Source organism: Varanus komodoensis, unplaced genomic scaffold (assembly GCF_004798865.1).
Source record: "Varanus komodoensis strain SLA01 unplaced genomic scaffold, ASM479886v1 scaffold2, whole genome shotgun sequence".
Classification (NCBI taxonomy): domain Eukaryota; kingdom Metazoa; phylum Chordata; class Lepidosauria; order Squamata; family Varanidae; genus Varanus; species Varanus komodoensis.
Window position 1 is genome coordinate 24,977,982 of NW_025335568.1, and position 23,489 is coordinate 25,001,470.

Here is a 23,489-nt window from a genome sequence, read left to right on the forward strand (position 1 = left end):
AGTGCATTGGCAATAATATGCATACTCATTAGCAGATGAGAATGATCTCATAGCTTTACTCACTAAGAGGGCTGATACAGTATGCACTGAAACATAAATTAAATGAAACCTCTTGGTTATAGCTTTAAGAATAATGACTAATGCAAAGTAATGGCCTGTTTGCTCCTTCCCCTCCCCAGAAAGCTCCTCATGGACCAGATGAATTGGGAGCAGGGCCCTGCCTGTGTTGTTTCAAATTGGACCCTTGCTGAAGCTCCTTCAAATGGTGCTTCAGCCAGAGAACCACATTTCTTGTCCTTGTATTTCAAGCACTGGTTAAATATAAATATTGCTTGGATACTCTCCTGTGCCTCACTCTTTTCACTGAACAATTCAGGGAAGATACAGATCTTTGGGGAAGGAAGGAGCTTCAGCTGAGACCTCCAGGCCTGACGGACCAGCCTGGCAAGCCAAATTGGCTCACAGGCAAGATGTTCCTCATCCCTGGGCTAACATCTGCCTTACCTGAACAAGGAAGGATTACATGCTGCAGTCATTAAGATGAACACTTAAGTTTGATGCCTTTCAAGTTGCTATGTAGGAGCTGGCTCTAAGACAGAAAATAGGCCTACTATCATCATGCTTTTATAAATTATATGGTAAACCACACTCGGGATGCCATGTACAGTTCTGGTTACCAGACGATAAAAAAGGATATTGTAGAACTGGAGAAGCTATAGAAAAGGTCAACCCAAATGAGAAAGAGGATGGATCAACTCCCTTATGAGGAAATGTTGCAGTGTTTGTGACTTTTTAGCTTAGAAAAAATGTAAGGGGGGATAAGGCAGAAGTGTATAAAATTAAATATGATATAGAGGAACCTGCGTCACCCAATAAAGCAGAACAGTAGAAGATTCTGGACATATAAAAGGAAAAACTTCACACAGTGCATGGTTAAACACTGGAATTTGGTAGTGCAGGATGTGTCATTGGCCAGCAGCTTTAGAAAAGGATCAGTCCAATTTATAGAGGATAAATCAGCTAACTAGTTGTATTGATGGAGATTAGCCACTATATGTATATATCTGAATGCACACACATGTATGGGTGTATATATATACACACGTGTACATATGATATATGAAAGGGGGTGTGGGTGGTCAATACTAATGAATGAAAAACCACTATCTTCTGCATGCTGTGATGGATTTCTCTTTGCTTTTTTTTGAATGGCTCTAAGTTCAAACTATTGTAAACAGTTATCACATTAGATATCTAATGATAGAAAACTAAGCTGTACTCAAACGCATGAACATGACTATTTCTGTTTTGCTAAGTTTCGTATTATGATCAGTTGAATTTCACATATGACTGTGAATATTACCTCTAGTATCTTGAGGCAAGGTATCTTCACATGCCAGTTTCTGGGAGCATCATCAAAAGGGTGAGAATAGATGGCCCTTGCTCAGATCTGCCACAGCTCCTCTGACGTCGTTAGAAGAGGAACATAATTTTTAACATGTATAACTCTGCTGCTAACCAAGGAAAACTATATTGTGTTCCTGTATGGATCAAAACCTGTTTCTAACCCCAGCTCAGAAGAGAAGAGAATTGCTATTATTACTCATGAAGACTCTTCATCATTATATGGGTGTTAGCAGACACTGAAACTTCTTCTATAGAAAAATCCTCTCATTACTACAGTATTACTTCATCAAGCAAGGCATTTTATTTTTATTTTGTAAAATACTACTTACAGAAAACATTTGTATTCCAAGATGAGTTGAAATAATGGCAGACATTAAAAAGCATACTTCTTTCAGAACTTTACATGTTTTGGCAATAGGCAGGACTACAGTGTGGCTTACCAATACCATTTTCAAAAGCGTTCAAAAAGGTCCATCTTATATTTCTGGGATTTGCCCTTATACAGGTTGGGATATTTAAAAAAAATCATTTTGGGCTAAAATAGCTGCCCATAGTATATAATGCTGTATTGATAGATTAGGTAAATCCAGCTAGGAAAATATATTTACCATTTGCATTGCAAAATACAGATCTGTATGGACAAACTGGTAAGAGTTACTATTTATGTGCCCATGTAGTGAAAAACTGGAATAGTTTGCTATGTCCATGAGAGGAGCAGAGTGAGCCTATGGTCCCTAGATAGTATCTAGAGGATGAAAGAATAATTCAGATTCCCATATCCAAGGTAAGAAAAGGGCTTCAGCCTCAGAACTGGAGATCCTTGTTGGATCCTCGTCCCTATCCTAAGCAAAAGGCCAAAATCAGCCATTTAGCTGATTTGCAGAGCAGAAGAAATGCAGAGGCAAGGATTGTCTCCGTGCCCCTTCTGTCTCAGTTGCCCATAAACCTTTGAGTTCAGAAGCTCACAGGGCATCCCCATTAGATAGTGACCTAAATGTATTAGTTCAGAGACTTCATCCATATGGGCAAAATATTCAAAGTAAGATATTATGAACTAGGATCCCACCCTTGGTGATAAAAAGAAGAACCTGAACCATTGGCTTCAATTTTCTAGCAGAAACAGGCTTTGTTGTTGTTGTTAGTCACAAAGTTGTGCCCGACAAAAACAACATAATCTGTAACATAGTGATTAATAAAGAAATGCACTTATTAATATTGATTTACATTAGGGTGGGCAACTTGCAGTCCTCTAGATGTTTTGGCCTAGAGCACCTACAACATTAGAAGGTCACAGGTTGTGTATCCATTTTGTACATTTTTATGTTTTTACGTGTCATCGAGTCATCTCTGACTTACGAATGAAGGCCTCCAAAATCTCCTATTCGTGACATCCCTGCTTAGCTGTTCTAAACTGAAGACTGGCTTTCTTTATGGAGTCAATCTAGCTCAATTTGGTCTTCCTTTTCTTCTTCTGCCTTTGACTTTCCCTAGCATGACTGTCTTCTCTGCCTTCCCATGATATGTCCAAAGGATGGCAACCTTACTTCAGTCATTTTTGCTTCTAGGGAAGGCTCAGGATTTATTTGCTCTTTGACCCACTTGATCTTTCTGTCAGTCCAGGATATTTGCAAACTCTCCCCCACCAACATGTTATGTATCTCATCTCAAAAACTCATGCTGAACAGCAATACATTTAAAAATACATTATTTGTTTGGATTTCTAACCTGCCCCATCAGCCACAGAGCTTCCTGGGCAGGTTACATCAACAAGATAGTACTTATACAATAAAAAAGGAATTAAAACAGATTTTATATATTAAATAATATAACTCTGCCCCACCTAGCTCGCACTAAGAGCATTAAAATAAAGGGAAACACGAAGCTTCTTAAAAAAAAATGTCTTCTGTTAGTATAGCCATTAAAAACAGCTGTGTGTGGCTTCATGGCATTGACAAACAAAACTCAAGGCTGCCTTAAGAGAGTGCTGTTAATTGGTCATATAGATTGCTTTGGGACATCGGATGATTGTATTTTTTATATTGCTCTGTGAGCTGCCCAGAGAGCTTCTGGCTATGGGGTGGCATACAAATGTAACAAACAAACATTTAAATAAATTAGGACTTAAAATCTACTCCTTGGCAATAGAAATCTAGCACATGCATTGGAGTAGAAATTACATATGCTCCAGTGAGCTTGCCGATTCAGTAGTCTGAAGTGTTTTAGACCAGGTGATGTGGACATAAAGTATAGCCATATCTGTAGCCTATTACATTAATTATTACAAAGCTGTAAATGACTGGATGAAAGCCTGCCACCGGAGAGTTGGTGAAAGGTACTCCTGGACATTAGTGAAATGTGGAATAACTCAGTGAAATGCACCTGAGTGACTAGAGGAGACCAAATTCAGTCAACGACAAATACCCTTATTTCCTGCCAGGCACTTTTAGTCGGGGAGGGATTTGCTCCAATCCTGACTAGATTTATTTTCAATCAGTTTGCCTTCAGCAAAACCCTGTAAGCATGGTGACTCTGGCACTAAATGCCCTACCTTCACATAGTAAAATTCAACAGGCTGCCTAGGCATATTATTTAGTTGAAAGATAGATCTCTGGAAGGAACAATCTTGCATCTTCACTCTGTGCCCTTCCTGCTAGGTACAAGGGGATGCAATGAAGAGCATCTTTGCTAAAGGATAGCAGGCCATTCAGTTTTGAAGCTTTCCATTTTCAAAAAGAAAACCATCATAGCAAATCACATTAAATAAATTTGTCTTTACTGCAGCAAAGCGAGATAAATCAAAGTGGTAGATGTGCCTGTTTTTTATCTTGTGTAAAATGGCCCTCCTCCAGTCCATTAGCTGACCTGTGATAAAGACACTCATTCATATTGAATCCAACATTACAACTTTAGTTTCTTTTCTTTCATAATCATGTCCAATGTTTATTATTTCTCTTTTTCCTCTTTGTACGCTTTCACTAGCACTATGCCCAGGTAGGTATTACATAGCATGAAAGCAATCTTCTCTTCAGTGCAACCATGTGGCCCCTGTCATTATCACTTGCCAGTTCCAAGTGGCAGGCTGAATGAGTTTAAAGTGTTTGTTTGTTTATTTGAGTCTCTTAGTTCTGCACAACACAAACATACCATTCAAGTGGCAATTAACGATGCCTCTTGTAAAGTCTGCAAAGACCTTGCCCTACTTTGTGATGGCATGTACAAAGCTGTGAGTTAAAAAGGCTTAAGAAAGTTCTGTGAAGACACATGATAGCTAAGAAGCAGCATTCTGTGGAAATGATGAGTACTGTGCTGTGTCACTATTCTTCTGCTGCCCATTTTCAGTTAGCTGTCACAGCAGAAGTAGAAAAAGAAAGTGCTGCTGGTAGTTTAAGGAGGCATATCAGAAATAGATAAGAAAATAACAGGAAAACAAGCATTCATTTTCTTATTGTGTTGTGTAAGTTGAATGCCTTGTTCTGACCGGCATGAATAATTACACTGGCAGTTAATCCCAGTATAAGTGCAGAAGATAGGTTGCGACTTGCTTCATTTATGCAAGATTTTATTAACAATTAGCTAAACACTGGGTGGTACAAAGATGTCAGGAGAAAAGGATTTTTATAAAGAAGTAGGGCAGCTCAGTTTAGGGTAGAACTGAGAGTTATCTAAATTGCTTTACAATCATCTGTTTTTGCCAGGTCAACTTTAACTCATATAAATCTGCAGTAAATCCTTTATATTTTGTGTTGCATAGGTAGCTCATTATTGGCCTCATAAAGTTAATGGAATTTTCTACAAGCATCCATGGCAAAAGTCCAATATTTATACTTAAAGGGCATGTTCATAGCTACATATATCCCATGATCTACATATATACTGAATGAAGTGTCACTAGAACAGGATCCAAATGATGACTTTAAAGATGTGGTAATTTTTGCCATATATCTGCTTCCTTTATTGAGTGCTTGTTGCCATTTAAAATATTCCATTGGCAGAGTAGCAGAGCTTCCACTTATCAGAACCTTCGCCAGCCTTGCATCACACTGTTTCAAATGCTTCAGAGATTTATGTCTTCATATATGGGCTCTGCTACTAGAAGTTGACTTTTTAAAGTATAAATGTTAAAGATAGCCAAAGCAGTTTTACTCTGGAACAAGATTTCAGACTAACAGCTAAACTAGACTTATTTGTGCCTGTAAACCTTGTGTGGCAGTTTTATTTAAACAAATAGCAACTCCAGGGACCTCCAAACTGGATCCTTTGCACCCATTATGGTTTGTTCAGACATGGGATTCAGGGTACCTGCTATTCATTAAAAATACACAACAGTCATATATGTGTGTTTGTAAGAAATACACTACTATGAGCACTCAAAAGACATTGCAGTAATTTTACTATTGGGATCTCCAATGTTTATCCCAACTGATTTAAAGCTGCTGTCTTATACCCGTTTATCTGGGAGGATGTCCCATCTGTCATGGGGGGTGGGGGTGGGGGGGTTATCTACAAGTTAACAGGGATGGGGTTGCATTGCATAGCATATATCTCAGTAATTGACTAGGAGATAATAATGGCATTTTATAGCTTAATCAGTATAACATTTCCAGAATGTCACAGAGATGGTAACATTGGCTTTGGATCCTAAGATGTTCCTCTGTTCCCATAAAGGAAGATGTTGTATCTGCCACACCAACTTTTGCACCCATAAGAATTACCAAAGGTCCCTTACCTTCCAGATGTTGATTTTTGGATGATACAGGGTGATTATGACAGAAGGAGAAAGCAGAAAAAACTTTGTCCATGAATACAAACTCAGTTCCATTTACGGAAGCTAAGTAAGGATCCAGGAAATTGACTGAGGTCAATCCATTTAAGAGTTACATATGGTTTAACAACAACAAAACTGGGGAGATGTCTGTACATATCACTACATGCAAATTTGTAGTCATAGGTTTGGAAATAATAAATGTTAAGGAATAGTGCACAGAATTTACATTTATTGTCTAAGGCCAATGAAATAGGTTTTTTTCCTGCCACTTTAATTTGCAGTATTTTGCAATATATGTAGTCCTATGGGATCTGTTCTTAATAAATGATGAGGTAATAAATTACACTGCTTAGACTGGCTTTGTTCCTCAACTGCATACACAATTTTAACTGTTCCTAACATCATGTTACTGCGAAGTCAGAAACATATGAACTATAGCTCACGTGCATACACACATACAAACAATAACAGCTTCAGTGATTTAAGCTTCAAAACCAATATTTGATGCATGTAACTGCAGCTAAGAGTCCATGTGGCCTAATTCGTTTGGTAGTTCATTTCTGAGATAGCAAAATATGGTCCAGTTAGGCTATCAGTTGGTGTTTGGAAGGCGCTTATTTTTGCTTTGCATCGCTCATTGCTACAGTAAATGGTTTTCTGTAGTGTTGTGTTTACATATGAAAGTAAGTGTTTTACTGCTTATCCATAAATGCTGCTGAGGTATGAAGGAGCAGTTGTGTATCATGAAGAAAATATATGGCTGGCCACCTCTTGTGTATCTTCCAGGGGACAAAAGGTTACTTGTCACTGAGCATCAGAAATTTTTGTTCAGTTTTTATAAGTTTAATCAAACAAATGGTTTATTCAATAGGACAAAAATGAATTCAAAGGACATTTAAGTAGAGGGGAGCAATTCAGCCACAAATGAATTCTTGAGAGAAGACTGAACAGGCTCTGCTTCTGTTGGCTTCCACTGGAACCAAGAGAAGAAAGTGAGTGTGAGAGCACAAAAGAGCAGTATGACTGAGCCCCCTTGCAAAAAGGTTAACATGAAAAAGTGGAGGCGGTTACTGGGTGTAAGTGTTTACATCATCCCCTGGAGGTTACACCATGTTTGCTAATAGCACGCTTTTTTCACTCCTTTGGTTTGCCCACAATCCCATCCTCACACCATCTCAACTGCTGATAATATTGTCAACCTACCAGCCTGCGATCCTTCAGTTCAGACAGGTCCCATACGCTGAGCCATGTCTCCTATTTGAGGGAAAGCACCATGATTGATGACACGGTTGTTATCCCCAGCCACCAGGTGAGACTTTATCGTCATTCTGAAGCTTTGTCAAACTGGTAACTTTAAATGTTGTCATGCTTAATTTGTACTTTTTATATTGTCACTGTTTGAACCAGCTCCCTAGTTCTGTGTGTTTCATAGTGTTCCTTTTCTTGGGACTTTTGCCTAAACAATTTCCTGCCATATTGTTCACAATATTATAATTGTCAGCACAACATTGGTATGATTGAAATACTTGAATGCATCTGCAGCATACTTTTGACCTGATTTTTAGAATTTTTAGAATTCTTAGGTATGTTAAAAAGACAAAATAATTTCCAAGGAAATTATAAGGAAGTATCTCTTCTGTTGCATACTGAAGACACAGTTTGTGAAAGGGTAATGTCCACTATCTATATATTTGGTTCTTGGAACTAGTTCTTTTTCCATTCATTGGCCCAAATCTGCTGATGCACAAACACCATGCTAAGCTTAGCAGTTTTGATTACCAATGTGGAAAATAGTCTATAAACAGCTATGCTCTTCCTAGTTAATCCCAACAGTTTTTAATTCTTTTCAAAATTTGATGCTTCATCTTTTAAAGTAACCAGTCAAGATCCACTTGAAGCTTTTACAAATAGCAACCTGCACTGATTTATATGGTTGTTATCCCAAAAAGCTAGTCAGACCACTGGGAGCAGGGGAGTTCTTTCTTTTAACTAGCACAGTACAATCCCTTGTGGGTAAATGGCAGAGTTTACCATTTTATTTGGTATCTTCTCTCACATCATTTCTAGAATTCAAATTACTTGTTAAAATGGTAGAATTCTGGTTTAGTTATTAAAATTCTATAAAATCCTCTGTGGGGAAACTCTTCACCTGTTTGTACACTTGTTTCCATTATGTGGTGTGTGATTTTCTTTGACTGCAATGAATGACTATTTAAGTTAAAGGCAAGAGTGTACTCTTTCATGTAAGGTATACTGCAAAATGAAAAGTTAATAGCATGTAAAGAAGCATGCACTTCTAATTTTTGGAGCTAGGTATTTGTGAACTCAACAGTCCTAACACTTTGGGTTTCATTTAAAATTGTGACTATATTCACCAAACTCTGTAATTGAACATTGTTTGCCTTGTACAATTTGTGAACCATTAGGTTGAACTCAGTCTCCTGGCTATATAAGGCACTCAGTAAATGCCTTTATAGGAAAAAGGCAGGATATAAATGGGAAAATAAATAAATAAATAAATAAAATAAACTTAATTTTGATAGGCCAAAATATAGCTCATTGACTTCATTTAACTTGGCCAGTCATTTCTATTGCAGGAATGAGTTCTGTGATAATACGTAACTATCACATAGTAACACTGTACTTGTTTGTGTATATTTTTGTAGTTATTAATATATGTAACAAATTTGTATATCAGTATGTGATGTATCTACAGAAGCATTTTCACAATACATTCAAAATAGTTAATGCAAAATAGAAAATAATAGCTGCTTGGTAGAGAAGAACTGCTACTGGAAGAAGCAATATTGGGATACAGCGAACAAGTCTGAATATAATTGATTTTCCAAAAAAAAAAAAAAAAAAGTATATGACAACCAAGATCATTCAACACATTCAAAAGGAAAATATTTTTCCTTCTCTTTTTTTCTGAACTTAACCGGATTCTTTGTTTCAGCAATTTCCTAATATAGCCAATGTTTGGTAATAAAAATACTATGTAAAGTAGCAAAATTAGAGTAAAATCAAAGCAATTTGAAAATTTTTAGTACTATAAAGACATTCCAAAGCAGACTCTACAGAGCAGAACTGATAATACTGTTTTAGATAAGATATAAAAAGGTGCAAACTTGCACATATTTAGAAAGACAGCTTTCCTGGCTGGGGAATGCTGGAATGTATAGGATTTTTTTCTGTCTAAACATGCACAAGATTGTGCCCTAGGAAGTTAATTCATAGTTGGTCATCACCTTAGTTACATGTATGATTTTTTTCAGAACAGTGTACTTTTAGAAACATAAAGCTTCTCAAAGCCTTTAGTCAACTTACTCTATCCAAGACATAGAAAATAGTTTAGTTATAAAACAGATAAAAAGAAAACAGAAAACTTATTTCTTGGTGTTTCCAGGTGTCCACACTGGCCAAAGAAGGTGAAAGAAATTCATATCGCTTAAGCTGGAGTCCTGACAACCTGGACAATGTCACTCTTTCTGCTAGCCCTATTCACTCTGGGTAAGTCATCCACAGCAGAATATAAACAGAATAATTTCAAGAGGAAACTCAGGAGCCAGAATTAATGCTTAGTTTGAATGTGCATTTTACCATGTAACTGTCTTAAGGTAAAAAAATCTAACCATTAATATTAAAGCATTCAGCCGTACTTCAATTTTAAACCAGTTTCAAGCAGGTTTAACCATTATGTCTCCTGCCTCTTTTGGAAACACTTAGTAATTCAATAATTCCAAGTGTTCTTTTTTAGGAACCATGACAATGATGATGCACCATGTTTGAAACTAGTTTAAATTGGTACTGTGGACATACCTTAACATCTACATTTCCTGAACATAGTTCTGAATCACTGAAATCACTGGAAACCCTGATTGTAGCAAGCTATGGCTTACACACGGTATGGAAATAATTATTAAAAATAGTGACACCTACAGGGAGCATTAATCACTTCAGAAAGGCAACATGTTACACTAACTAATAACTGGCACCTGGTTTTTCTGACTTTTGTCCTTGTAGAGATATTTATGATGTTTAGCGGCTTATAGGCGGCCTTCACTTCGACAGAACACTCAAGTCTGTGTGTGAGCAGATACTTATATGCAGAGTCTTCTTATATAGACATCTAGGGTGTAAGGCCAGTGCCACATAGAATGTGTAAGACTGTACTGTTATTTGCTTCATGGGAACATTTTAAGTTCAAGTTAAAAATTTGAAGCTGCAATGGCAGAGCGCTACACAAAACACCTACTTTATGAGAATATTCTTGCTGAACTGGAAAGATGATTTAGTAATGTAACTCTTAAATAACCAAGTGCCTTAAAATAATGTTACGCTACTTTGAAGATCCATGTTTTTCATTCCTTCGATTTTAAAGTGCGATTTGATAACCTTAGCATTGTAATAGTTAAGAAGGTGTACATCCACAGTCAGTTTGGATAGATACCTGATTCAGAAGGTTTGGGAGTGATGATGCAGGCAACAAAAAAGCTAAAATAAAAACATTTTTTTCTTTTTGCAGCAGAACTCATGTATGCTTGCATATGGCATGGTTATGCATTGACAGTTGTGTGTTTGGTACTAAGATGACATGAGATTAGCCAGTTTTTGTTTTGGGGTTTTGTTTTGTTTTTTGGTTGTTAGCCAGCTTAAAAAGAAAGTAGATGAAAAGCATAAGCTTTATTGAAGATTGCTTAGCTTTATTGATTTCATATGCTAAACTTCTACAAGTGTCTCAGTGAAGAGCATTGTGTGTGGCCAAATATCTCAGATATTGCATGGGTGTAGAATATACATTCATATTATTCTACAAAGGTATGCAGTGCAGATACGAGTGGAGAAGGCATTTTCCCAAGCGTTTTAGCAGCTTGTAATTATTACAGCTCACCGAACACAACACTGGACAAAGGGAATATTCTATGTTCAGACAACATTTGATCATACAGTTACCATGTGAAGGAGACATTGGGGTCGCACCTGCTAGCATTGCCTCCCCCCCCCCCCATGTACACACTGATTATATTGTCTGCAAGGACTTTATATTTATTTATTTATTTATTTATTTATTAAAACATTTCTATACCGCCCCAATTGCCGAAGCCTCGGGATGGCTCACAACATAAAATTAAATGCATGCAATCTGTATGTGCTTAGGGTTTAACTATGCAGCCTATACTCTTTCCACACAGAGCCCATATATGAAAATGTTGTCTGAACAGTTTTTGGATTATGCAGCTTAAACTAAGTTTAGTAGGGCCTCCTTTCAACAAGAGGCTGTGTTGGTGGTGATTTGGCTCCATTCAATTTATTTTGAAAAAGTGTTCGCACAGATACTGATGTACAGTACTTTTGTTGCTTTATTTTGATAGTTGATACCAAATAGTGTTTGCTCTTTTAGAAGGATTTTTGAATTGTGAACTCTGGCCCAAGAATAATTTTCCAAGTCAATTTTCCAAATTTGTTTAATTTTTTGGTGCTTAAAATTGACAAATAATTAGAGTTATCATTCTTAGCTGCCTCTCTTCAAAAAAGGATATTGGATCATTGCTAACAAGGTAAATGATATATATATTTTTTTGCTTTTACTCAGTATGGTATCCTCAAAAACAATAGTGGAAACAGGACCTAGCAGCTAGAAGCCAAAAACCATTGCTAAAAACATAAGATAAAACAAACCTTTAAAGTATTTCCTAATGATAATCATCTGTCTCATTTTCGCAAAAAGCACATTAAAGGAGGGTCATTTTTTTCATATGAGTAGACAAAGACTTACATGCATAAACTAGTCACTAAAGATCAGTGTAGTGGAATAAAAGAACCTAAGTGAGATTACCGTGCTTTTATATGAACAGGAAAATTACAAGTTTGTATTTTTTCTGATCATAAAAAAAAACTACAGGAACATTCCATAGCTTTCAGTTGAAGATTACACATATATGAACATGTGAACACTATGAAAAAGAAACAAATGCCAGACACACAGTTAAGGTTTTTAATTATGGAATTCTGAAAAGTAGATTGGGAATAAGTATAGACATGCAACTAACAGTGGGTAATTTTTTCTGGAAGTTGATAATAAAAAAGAACTAACAGCAAAAATGTAATCTTGGTTCCATCACAACTGAACCCCACAGAATTCAGTTCTTCATGAATTTATGGTTATCAATTTTTCAGAACTGAATTTCAGGAAAATATAACTGAAGTTTAATAAGGTACACTCTTACCTAGAAGTATGTCAAACTGAACTCAGTTGGGTTTATCGGTAGGCATGCATAGGAATTACATAATTATTTATAATACCCCCTTTGTTCAGCCTTTGTACTCAATTTGTAATTGCATTTGTTGCTGGGTTAGTTTCCTTAAAAAGCTGCACCAGAAAACATATCTGATTCCTGATAATGTTGTATTAAAACATTATGCTTCCTGACATGGGGGCTCACTGAAAAACCTTTCCTGTATCAGCACTGTGACATTGTGCAGCATTCTCCAACCTGATAGATGTTTTAGACTACAAATCCCAGCATTTCATACCTTTGGCCATGCTGGCTGGGGCTGATGGGCTTTAAAATCTACAACATCCAGAGAGTACCAGGCTGGGAAAGGTTGACATGGTGGTGTAGCTCTCCATACATAAGATGCATAAAAGCACTACTGCCTGAAACATAAATGGCTGATATGCAGAATTTGCATGAATATAGGTCTGCCTAAAACATTAACAGAAAAAAGTGCTTTTAGGTAGCCTCCAAGTTTTTTGGAGATGGAATAATTTTTCAATTTGCACTGAGACCTTGAATGCTATAACTGAAGGAGATCACAGAGAGACATCCAATTTCATTCAACTTTGCTCCTACATATACTTTCTGTAATCTGCATTTACATATTCACATCTTTCCATGTGTTAGTAAAAACCTCTTTTTTTCCTCCTTTTATTTCATTCATTCATCCATTCTTTTTTCATTTTGCTAAATTATCTCTTCTGTTGCAGCCACTCCTCTCCATGTTTTGACCATGACAACAGCAGGTGAACTTATATATAATTTCATTTTTATATTTGCCTTCCTTCTGCCTTTCTTCCTTCCACCCTTCCTACCTTCCACCCTTCTTTCCTTCCTTGTACCATCCTTTTTATGTACTTATTTCAGGATGCTCTGGTTCATAGATACCATTCATTCTTTAACATGGGCAAAAGATTTCTGCCTATCTATAAAACAGTTGGTGTTATCTAAGATCTACATTTACAGTAGATGAAAAGTTATTTTCCTATAAAAAGTTTCCAAAATCTTCTCAAATGCAGTGCTTTCCTCCCAGACTCCCCATTCCACAAAGACTATAGTTTTTAATAATCATTTGCCAAAGTAATTGAAAACATTAAATTTAATCTTAGAATTGTTGAAGGGCTTGAACTATTCCCATAGGAATCTAATCTAATCTAATCTAATCTAATTAAATACTCAGCCTACAAAAATGTTGTGATGAAGGGTGTGAAGTGTGAACATTAGACCTATTTCAGCTTTTCAATACACTCTTACATCTATGTGTACCCTAGTGAGTGTTACAACTAGTTTGCAAATGTCTTGAGCTGGCAAGTTTTGAGTTGCATTCCTTCATTTACTTCAAAATGCACAGATTTAATCAGTCACAGGAAAATGACCAGTTATAACTGAAAGTATGTTACTCATGCAGAACATGTGTCTTACTATCTCACACATCTGTTTGGATTATATTCAATAGTTGTCATACAAGGAGAAAAACTCCCACAAACTTTTAAGCAAGTATTTTACTGGTCTCTTTGTTTTTGCTGCCTGTCTAAAATGCAGCATATCTATTTTGCTCCTCTTGTTATTTGTACAATCAAGAAATGCTGAAGCAACCTGATCAAGCTGTCTCACATCTAATGTTTCACACTGTGACTAACTGGCTGCTGCTATCTCCTTGTTTCCTTGCATCAAATGGTTATGATGATCTTATTTGAAAAGCCCTGGTGTGGGGCTCTGATGGGTGTAGTCCAGGAAAGGATTATTGTTTTAAATTCATTGATGAGTAGCATGTCTGCCTGCCTGCCTAACTAACCTAAATGTATTATCATATCTGAAGTGATTATGTGTATGTGATATCTTTTTTATGTATTTTCACTAGTAAAAAGAGCACAATTGTATTTTTGTTGGTTTTTCCCTCTGGTGTAGTTTTCACAGAAATCCAGCTGGGAATCCTATAAAACATCTAGTTTATATTTACCCATAGATGTCACATTCTTCCCATCACCTCTTGTGTGAGCCTCTCGGCATGTACTAGTTTTCTGCCACTCACCTGTTCTCTGTGGACATTTGTACTGCCCATCTCTGTGGGCAGTTGTATACAGTCCAGACCCTTCAAATCACAGATAGGAAGTGCAGCATTTGCTCTAAATGTAGAAATGTAATCTTTTTGTAACTGGGTAGATTGCTTCAAATATGGAAAACAAAGGAAAAAATAGAAACAGCCTGAATGGGTTGTTTTCCTTAAATTCATTAGTTACATACTGATTTTGCCTTTGTGCTTACACTGTGTCTGGAGCCAGACTCTTCCTTTCTTGGCCAAGATCCAAAACACCAGACAGTCTTACAATGTAGATCTTTACTGGCACTTCAGAGCTAACAAGGCTCTAAACGCCCTCTAGCAAGCTGAAGGATAAGTCTCTGCTCATATAAAGCATGTTTTTATGAGTCCACATTGGATATGTCTCTCCAGTCCTTCTCTTTCATTTACACTGTGAGCTCCACCCTCAGGGTGGCTGCCACTGGCAAAGAGCAAGCTGGTGAGACCAACATAACTTCTCTAATTTGGTAGTTTGTCTCTCCCAGCAGTACCTAATCACAGGGTCAGGAACCGAGCAAGGCAGTGGCTATCCCCTCATCTCCCGTCTCTCTGCTCTAATGCTCAACCTGGGAAACTGAGGACAATGAGTTTGATGGAGCTTTGAAGACTCCTGCCCTCCTATTACATTTTACTCAGTGTCCTCCTCTTCAAAATCCAATAACACAGGGCCTTGAAAAGTCAGTAAAGAGTGCCTGACACACTCAGTACACAACACTTATGGAAAGAAGACCAACATGTGGTAGATGAAAAAGCCTTTGGCTCAGGGCAACAAGTTAAAATGATATCACCACCAAAAGATAGATAGATAGATGGATGGATGGATGGATAGATAGATATGGGGGGAGAGAGAGAGAGAGAGAGAGAGACTCCTTGCTCAAATGAGCTAATTTAGCAGGGATTAACATTGGAATCAGATGTCTGTCTTGTAAATTCCTATTTCTTTACTCAACATCCAACTTCAAAGCACATGTTGTGTTAATTGTATAGGACAGGTATTACAAAAGTATGTTGATCTGCAAAGGGGCATGCATTCACATCTGCAAGCACACACATACATCCAAACAAACATGCACAAACAAGCACACACACAAACCTGGGGATAAGGAAAGAGGTGTCTAGCACTGATCAGAGATAAGAGAATGCATTCCTTTGCTAGTTCTAGTGCAGTAGCAAAGGGAACTTAAGATAGTGGTGCCGTGGCATCAAATAAAGGGCAACTGGCAGGCTTTACTCTTTGCACCTCTGTTTTGGTGTAAGTGCATGCAGCCCTAATTCAGATCAGGACCTCACTGTTTGCTTCTGAAAATACCCCCCTTTGCATGAAGGGTTAAAATAAGACACATACGCCCACAATATGTCATTTCCTTGTTGAAATCACAGAAGCGCCCATCTCTAAGGAAGGGTGTACCAGTTCCTCTCCACATAATTTTGTAGTAACAGCATGTACATTGTTGTCAAAATGTGAGTGCAATCTCACTTTGAATCTTGTGGTGGATTGCACTAGGAAGAAACTTAGAAAGTGAAATATTTTCCATCATTGTAGTTGCCAACTTAGAACCACTTTCCCAGCTATATTTGTGTTTGTTGTGTGTTTGTTATGTGGATATTGAGGTGAACAAACCTTCAATATCAGGAAAAAAGTGTTGGCAACTGTAGAAAGGAGAAGTAGGAAGATCTACAGTGCATGGCATGATCAGGATGGCAGACTGGATGATGAACCATCATCTAGTCTGGTTTACTTGGATGGTTGGTTACAATTGCATGTGGAACTGGCTGGGAAAAATGTTAAAACATGGAAGGCGTTCTAATATATATGGTATTAAAGGATGCAAATTTATGTTAAGGGCCCAAGAAAACACAGGAACAAATCTTGGCATGAAGCCCAGGGGAAAGGAAATTCGGGTTGATATTTAGCATCAGTTTCAGCCCATCATTTGCACCATTTTGTGTGCATCTTCCCAGTTTTTAAAGAATGACAGATACTAGCTTTCCTGTTGTCATAGGAAACCAACTAAGACCCAAAATTCAGCTATAAATATAACAGGTATTATGCAGAGGGAGCTTGCAAAGGAAATTTTATGTAAGTGGAAAGTGTAGGCTCCTGCAATATTCTAGATTCTTTGCTCACTGTAAAGATACACATATCAACCCAAATTGGAGCTGTCTAAACTTTCTTCCATTTACAGTTTCCTCTTTGAAATGCCTTAGTAGAGGACTGGTTTTTTATTCAGATTAGTAAGAACATTATTGATCATCTTATTCAATCATGCCTACTGAGTCATGATGGTGAGAGCAGCCCTATAATATATAAACTAGCACAGATTATACAGACAATTATGACTACACTGTGCTGTGTGGTTATGCAATATAACCCACTGAAACTAGTTGATTACACATACATTTAGCACAGAATCCCATGTAAATTAGGTAGAAAAGAGGTCTACAATTGTAGGTCTTTTTTCTGTCTAAACCTGTATAGGATTGCTCATTCAATCAAATTCAAAATATGTGTCTTTCAAATTTAAACCCTTATTTCTAGTAAGACAATTACTAAAAGAAGCCCAAAAAATAGATCTATTCTTTAGCATATATTAGAGCTTTGAAAGTTGTGAATATGGAGTTGACACATTCATATACATGCTGTTATCACTGGCTATTAAAAATGGCTGGTATCGTCCCATGAGGTTTGTTACATGTGACTGGAGGGATGCTGAGTGTTGTGGCACGTTTTCTGTTTAAAGATGCATAGGATTGTGTTCTTAAGGAGAAAATAGTTTTACCACCACACATCTTAATTGACTTTCAAATCATATCTAATTTTTTCCCCAATTTCCAGCTTCCTGGTCAGTTTCATGGTGGATGCTCGAGGTGGTGCTATGCGGGGTTGCAGACACAATGGGCTTCGAATAATTATTCCACCCCGGAAATGCACTGCTCCGACACGAGTTACCTGCCGGTTGGTCAAACGCCATAGATTGGCCACAATGCCTCCAATGGTGGAAGGAGAGGGTCTGGCTAGCCGTCTGATTGAGGTTGGACCTTCAGGTGCTCAGTTTCTTGGGTAAGATTCTGTTTAATTATCCAAAATAAAAGTTAACATTAAATAAGTTTTCTTCTTTTTGTGATCTACCTGGGGTGGATCAGCACAGCTACACTAGAAATTAAAAAAATCTATTGTAGCATATAGTGTTGAGGTAGACTTTGCAATGGAAGGTGAAACAGTGTTAGGCCAGCAATAATTGAATAAGCATGTATTTAATTTAATTAGTGCTTTAATTTAAAGCACTAATAACTACAGTGCAAGGTTTAATGTGCTTCCTGGAATGAGTCTGTTTAATCCATGCAGGGCTGTTGAAGCAGAAATAAATTTGCGCTTATAGTCAATTGCATATTCCACTTTTACAGGTAAATAAATATAGCAGCACCAAATTTGTAATGCCTGTGAAAAATGCAGCACAAGCTTAAGCTCCCTTCAGGAAGAACTTGTGTTATCACAATGGGTATTTTGTCCATAACTGGGACTACCTGGGAAGCACAAACCTGTGATTTTTCAGGGGCCAAAACCAATCATTTTCTATGATTGCATTTTATACTGTACACTGCAATATCCCATGGAAAGATCTGACATGCTGCAATTGTTTTAGCAATTTTCTGCTTAAACTAGCAGTTTTCAAAACTTTTATTTGATTGGTGATTTTCCTTATTGTTGGTGGCATCCAAAACTGGATGATCAAATGAAATCCCACTGCTTAGTCTGAATGGTTTCAGCTGGAAACAGATAAATGTTGAAGTTGTAAGAGGAACAGCTTAAATCCATTTGAAGCCAATCTAAATACGTTTAAGGCCATGTAGCCCCAAGAAATTCACAACTTTCTTTACTGCTATTTATTTCCAGAGGATAGGATTTCAGAAGTTATGGGAGGTGGGTAGTCATTTGATTTAGAGTACTGCAATGCAAGGGAAATCATCAACCGTTTTTCCCATCCTTTTGTTGATGCTGTGTTTCAGTAGAGGAACAATTAAGATTCCTGGACTTGAAACAATGGGCAGATGCATATCTGTAATTCAGGGATTGCTTCTGGGATTTTCAGGAAGCACCCTTCAAAACTAGAGATTGTTTAAATAATGCATCAAACCCAAACATAAACAATGCCTTTGCTGTCACATTTTGTATTTTCAGTTCTTCTCTTCCTCTGTCTATCCGTTTCTCCTACTACCAGTACACTCAACAATGAAATCAACAACCTTTTTTTTTCAGCCTGGTGAGGAATGTCTATGAAAACACGTGTGCATTAAGGGTTTTCATATCATTTCTCAAGGCTATGTCTTGTATTGCTAGCTCTTTCCTGGGTGGCGTCCTGGCGGTGAAATCAAGAGTCACTGAACACTTCCTGCCAAGCCAAAACTTACTGTAATGCATTTGCTTATCAGTCCTGAAGACTAGTTTTCGCTCCCATTAATATCAGAAGCAAGGTTAACATATCATCGAACCTACTGAGGACAAGATAAGGTTCTTAATCATTGTGGGGGAGCTCATTTTATGAACTCTTGTGACCAAGGGCATACACAAGCAAAATCAAGGCAGAAACTTGTTCAGTGTACAGCCTAATTCCGCTTTGAGCAGACAGTGGCACTGGGGTTCTGAAAAAAATACATAAAGCTTATTTATTTTCTTTCTTTCACTGCTGCTTTGGATGTACTCAGTAAACTTCACCTGCCTACGGCTCCTCCCCCACTTAATGAGGGAGAAAGTTTGGTCAGCCGAATCCTTCAGCTGGGGCCTCCAGGGACCAAATTTCTTGGGTAGGAGAGACTTAAATTGATGGATGCTGGCCTTCCCATTCTTCTCCTTCTGCAATATTATTTTTATGTCATTGTGCCCATGACATTGTCCCTTTCTATGATTTTAAATTTTGTATACCTAACCTTTAGTGGACCATTTTCCAGCCCTTGTGGTATGTGGTTTTTGTTTTGGTGATGTTTGTACCTTTTCTTAAAGTTCCTTGACCTCCACTTTTGATTTAGCATGAGAACTTGCTAGTTGTAAAATGTACCAGTCATGATAGCTGTTGTGTGCTTGATGTCTGTAGCAAAGCAACCTGGACTGGAACTTAAAGAATCTACTGTATAATTTCTTGCCTCTGTTGTCACCAACACAATAGTAGTATGTTATATGTTGGATATAACATAGTACTTGGCATGATACATATAAGATGGCTTAGGTAATTCAGGTAATCTGGTGAGACTATTAATACACAGTGTATTTGTATTTTTATGAAAGTAAAATATGTATCATAATGAAATATCTACATAGAATATGTACACAGTGAGTAACATGTTGATATTTCCACTATTTCTTTTGGCATTTTCTCCATTTAGTATAAGTCTTGTAGAGGCCAGTTGAAACAAAGAGCCAATTTAAAATCTGTGCAATTTGAAAACAATTGTGGCCTGTTGCTTAAACAGATGCTTCCCCCCAGTATGAATAAGATCATTATTTTTTTCTTTAAAGTGTCATAATTACATACCTAACAGTAGATTCTGCATGATAAATGTGATTTCACAGGATTCCACACATCGAAACAAGCCTCATTTGTATGGGTTTTATTCATATAATTAAAAAAAGAGAAAAATCTACAGTTGCTCTCCAAAGTCCTGCCACCTTTGCAGGTACAGTAGACACTGTGTGTGGAAGGAAAAGTGGGAGTACTGTGCTTGTTATAACATCAAGCTGCAATGTCAAAGTGCAGTTACTATGCTTTTTTCAGGATCGTATCCAGGAATGACAAAGAAGTTTGCAGAATTCCAGGTCACTTTGTAACAGACTAAAAAAGAAAGATTGAGAGCTCGCGCAAACAATCCTGTATTGACTGTTTCCCTGTTGTCACAATCTTTTAACATGTTCTTTTGCTGTAATAGGCCTGTGATTGTTGAAATCCCCCACTTTGCGGCTCTGCGTGGTAAAGAAAGGGAACTGGTGATCCTGCGCAGTGAGAATGGAGATAATTGGAAGGAGCATTTCTGTGAATATACGGAAGATGAGCTGAATGAAATCCTAAATGGAATGGATGAAGGTACACAGTTTAATAGGCAAGGCCTGTTAAAGAGTTGGAGCCCACCATACAGTCTTCTGTCATCAGTATTATAGCATTAGTTATGAACAAGAAGGGTTAGCTAGAACTGGTGTGAGGGTTCACAAATCCATATATAAGCATAGGGAAGCCTAAATTCTGATAAGTGGAACAGATGAGTACTGTATTGGCTGTTCTTAGTAGCAATTTGAATTGTATAGATAAGATGCTTTAATGTGATGGCTTTGTATCTAGTGTCAAAACTAAGTTATTTCCCACCAGAAACTAATGTTTTGTGGATTCGTATTTCATTATAATTTCCAAATGTTAACCTAAACAAATATAAGAAGATAATTTGACAAATTTAACTGCTACATAGTCTGTTTCTCACATTGCGTATGCCCAAAGATAGTATCTATGTGAGCCGTCCTGAGGCTTTCACGACAGGGCGGGATATAAATACTTTGAATAAACAAACAAACAAACAAACAAACATCTCTCTCCACCAAACATACTACATGGTCCTTGTGGAAACCCAGTGATAGGGTAGCAGTTACGATTGCTGGACTGAGACTCAGGAGATCTAGATTTTACTCCCCATGAAGATTACTGGGTGATTTTGACTCCCAGCATTGACTCCCAGCCTAACCTACTTAAGAACATAGCTCACAGGGTTGTTGTTGTGAGGATAAAATGGAGAGAAGAATCTTGCAAGCCACCTTGCAAAAGGAAGGAAGGTGGGATATAAATGCAATGTAATTATTCTTATTGCAAATAAGTATAATTTCCTAAATATCTATTTATATGAACAAATATTTTAAATATTTTAAAACATGCTAGTAGTTTTAAATGTAACTATATAAGCAAGTTCCCATGGAAGCTCATGGAATGAGAATTATACTAAATCTGCAATGTGGACTAGAGTATTGGTTAAATGTATATACAAGGAAGGTTTTTTATGTTTATTTATGTTGTACTCCTCCAAGCAGCATGGTTTTCTTTTGTACTTTATCATAGCAGGTTCAAGATAATCCAGTGATCATAGTAACTGAGTCAGGTTTTGAAGCTGTGTCTCTATAGACCTAGACTGATACTCTTAAGCTTAACGCCATGACTTTTTCCCTAGCTCAGTTCTTAAATGTGGATGACAACAAAGTATAGATATGCCATAAACAGATTTACAAGTTAAATGGAACCGGTTTTGCAAGAGAAATATGTTGTGCATTGTGCCTATGCAATGAACACCAAGCTCTGAATCAATTAATTTTTTATGGTTTTTCTGGATTTTTTTGTGATCAGAAGCAAAGATTGAATTTTATCCTTTCTCTCCTTCTTGTTCTCATTTTCTTTGGCATTAAATAGAATTTATTAAAATCATTGTTTTAGACATGGCTATATTATGAACATATTCACAGTTAACTGAAATACATATTTGGTTAAGTGAACTGCTTTCTTTCTGGAAACACCAGTATTTATGACATAAAATAATTATGGTTTAATGATGTCCTCTTTTTACTCAGTGCTTGACACACCAGAAGAGCTGGAAAAGAAACGCATTTGCCGTATCATCACTCGGGATTTCCCACAATACTTTGCAGTGGTATCACGGATCAAACAGGACAGTAATCTCATTGGGCCTGAGGGTGGTGTGCTAAGCAGCACAGTAGTACCTCAAGTACAGGCTGTCTTTCCAGAAGGAGCATTAACCAAGCGAATTCGTGTCGGTCTTCAGGTAAAAAACAAAACAGAACAGAACAGAAACAGGTTAAGGTACTGCTCTTCTTGACTGGTGGCATTTCTGTTATGGTAGAGAGAAGTTCTCATTCATTCCTTTCCTATTTCTCCAGTTTCTCTCCCCCACATTTCACTCCCCCTGAATTCCAGTTTATCTTAGTGACTGGTTAACTGGCCACCACAACTGGTAATTTATTCACTGAAATTATTTTGATGTAATTATTAATGCAGAAACAAATGAAGATAAAAGCTTTTCTGAGAAGCCACGAAGCCTCATGTTTACAAAACCTGCCCATAATCTTCCTTGGAACAGTGCTACAGAATCAGTTCTAGAGACTACAGAGAAAGAAAGAAAAGAGGGTTCCAAAATGGCCGTATCAATATTACATTTGTTTGTACTTTCATATTCAGGAGCAATCTTGGCTTCATTTTGACATGCATGACAGCAGCCATGTTTTCTTGCATGTCCAAGATATATTTCTTTTTAAATATATAAACAAGAAAATAGTTGCCCACAGATTCCACTGTAGTGGCAGTAATAATCATCCATCCATCCATCCACCCATCCATTTCTATACTACCCCTTAACTGAAGCTCACTGTGTTACTCAAAGTTTACTAAGAACATCTATTGCCGTTTCAATTATGTAGATCATGCAGGACAGACATATTAAATATAAATCAAGCACAATGAGTTGCATTTTAAACACTTATTAGCTCAGTGTAATATCCAGTAATTATAAATCTGCCAGGTACAAGTTGTTATATGTTCAAAATTTCAAACCAGTCTAATCTGATTTACAAGTTTCAGCAGCACCATTAAATTTATCTAGAAGATTTTCTAGCACTAACTCTAAACTTAGAATTATAAAATTATAGAATCATAGAACAGTAGAGGTGGAAGTGGTCCTATTCCCAACACAGAATTCCAAGTTAAACCATCCCTTTCAGATAGTTGTCCAGTTGTATCATGAATGCTTCTAGTGTAGGAGAGCCCAGTCTTCCTAGGTAATTGGTTCCATTGTTGCGCTGGAAGTTCTTCCTGATGTTCACTTGGCTTCCTGCAACTTGAACCTGTTATTCCATGTCCTGCACTCTGGAATGATCAAGAAAAGATCCTGGCCTTCCTCTATGTGTACCTAGCAAGTACTTGAA

General features: G+C 37.2%; 1 protein-coding gene across 42 annotated transcripts in view; it reads left to right on the forward strand.

Annotated features, from left to right (window-relative positions):
* The window catches only part of ANK2 (ankyrin 2), a 347,388-nt gene that overhangs the window by 283,099 nt on the left and 40,800 nt on the right, over positions 1-23,489 (forward strand). For 18 of the 42 annotated variants that reach the window (XM_044429261.1, XM_044429248.1, XM_044429258.1 and 15 more), the window contains 6 exons: positions 7,379-7,481; positions 9,579-9,682; positions 13,161-13,196; positions 17,367-17,591; positions 20,450-20,604; positions 22,122-22,333. In XM_044429261.1, the coding sequence (XP_044285196.1) occupies positions 7,379-7,481; positions 9,579-9,682; positions 13,161-13,196; positions 17,367-17,591; positions 20,450-20,604; positions 22,122-22,333 (835 nt within the window). Of the gene's footprint in view, positions 1-7,378; positions 7,482-9,578; positions 9,683-13,160; positions 13,197-17,366; positions 17,592-17,626; positions 20,605-22,121; positions 22,334-23,489 lie in introns of those variants that run through there. The other 24 variants (XM_044429279.1, XM_044429251.1, XM_044429269.1 and 21 more) reach the window with 6 other exon arrangements.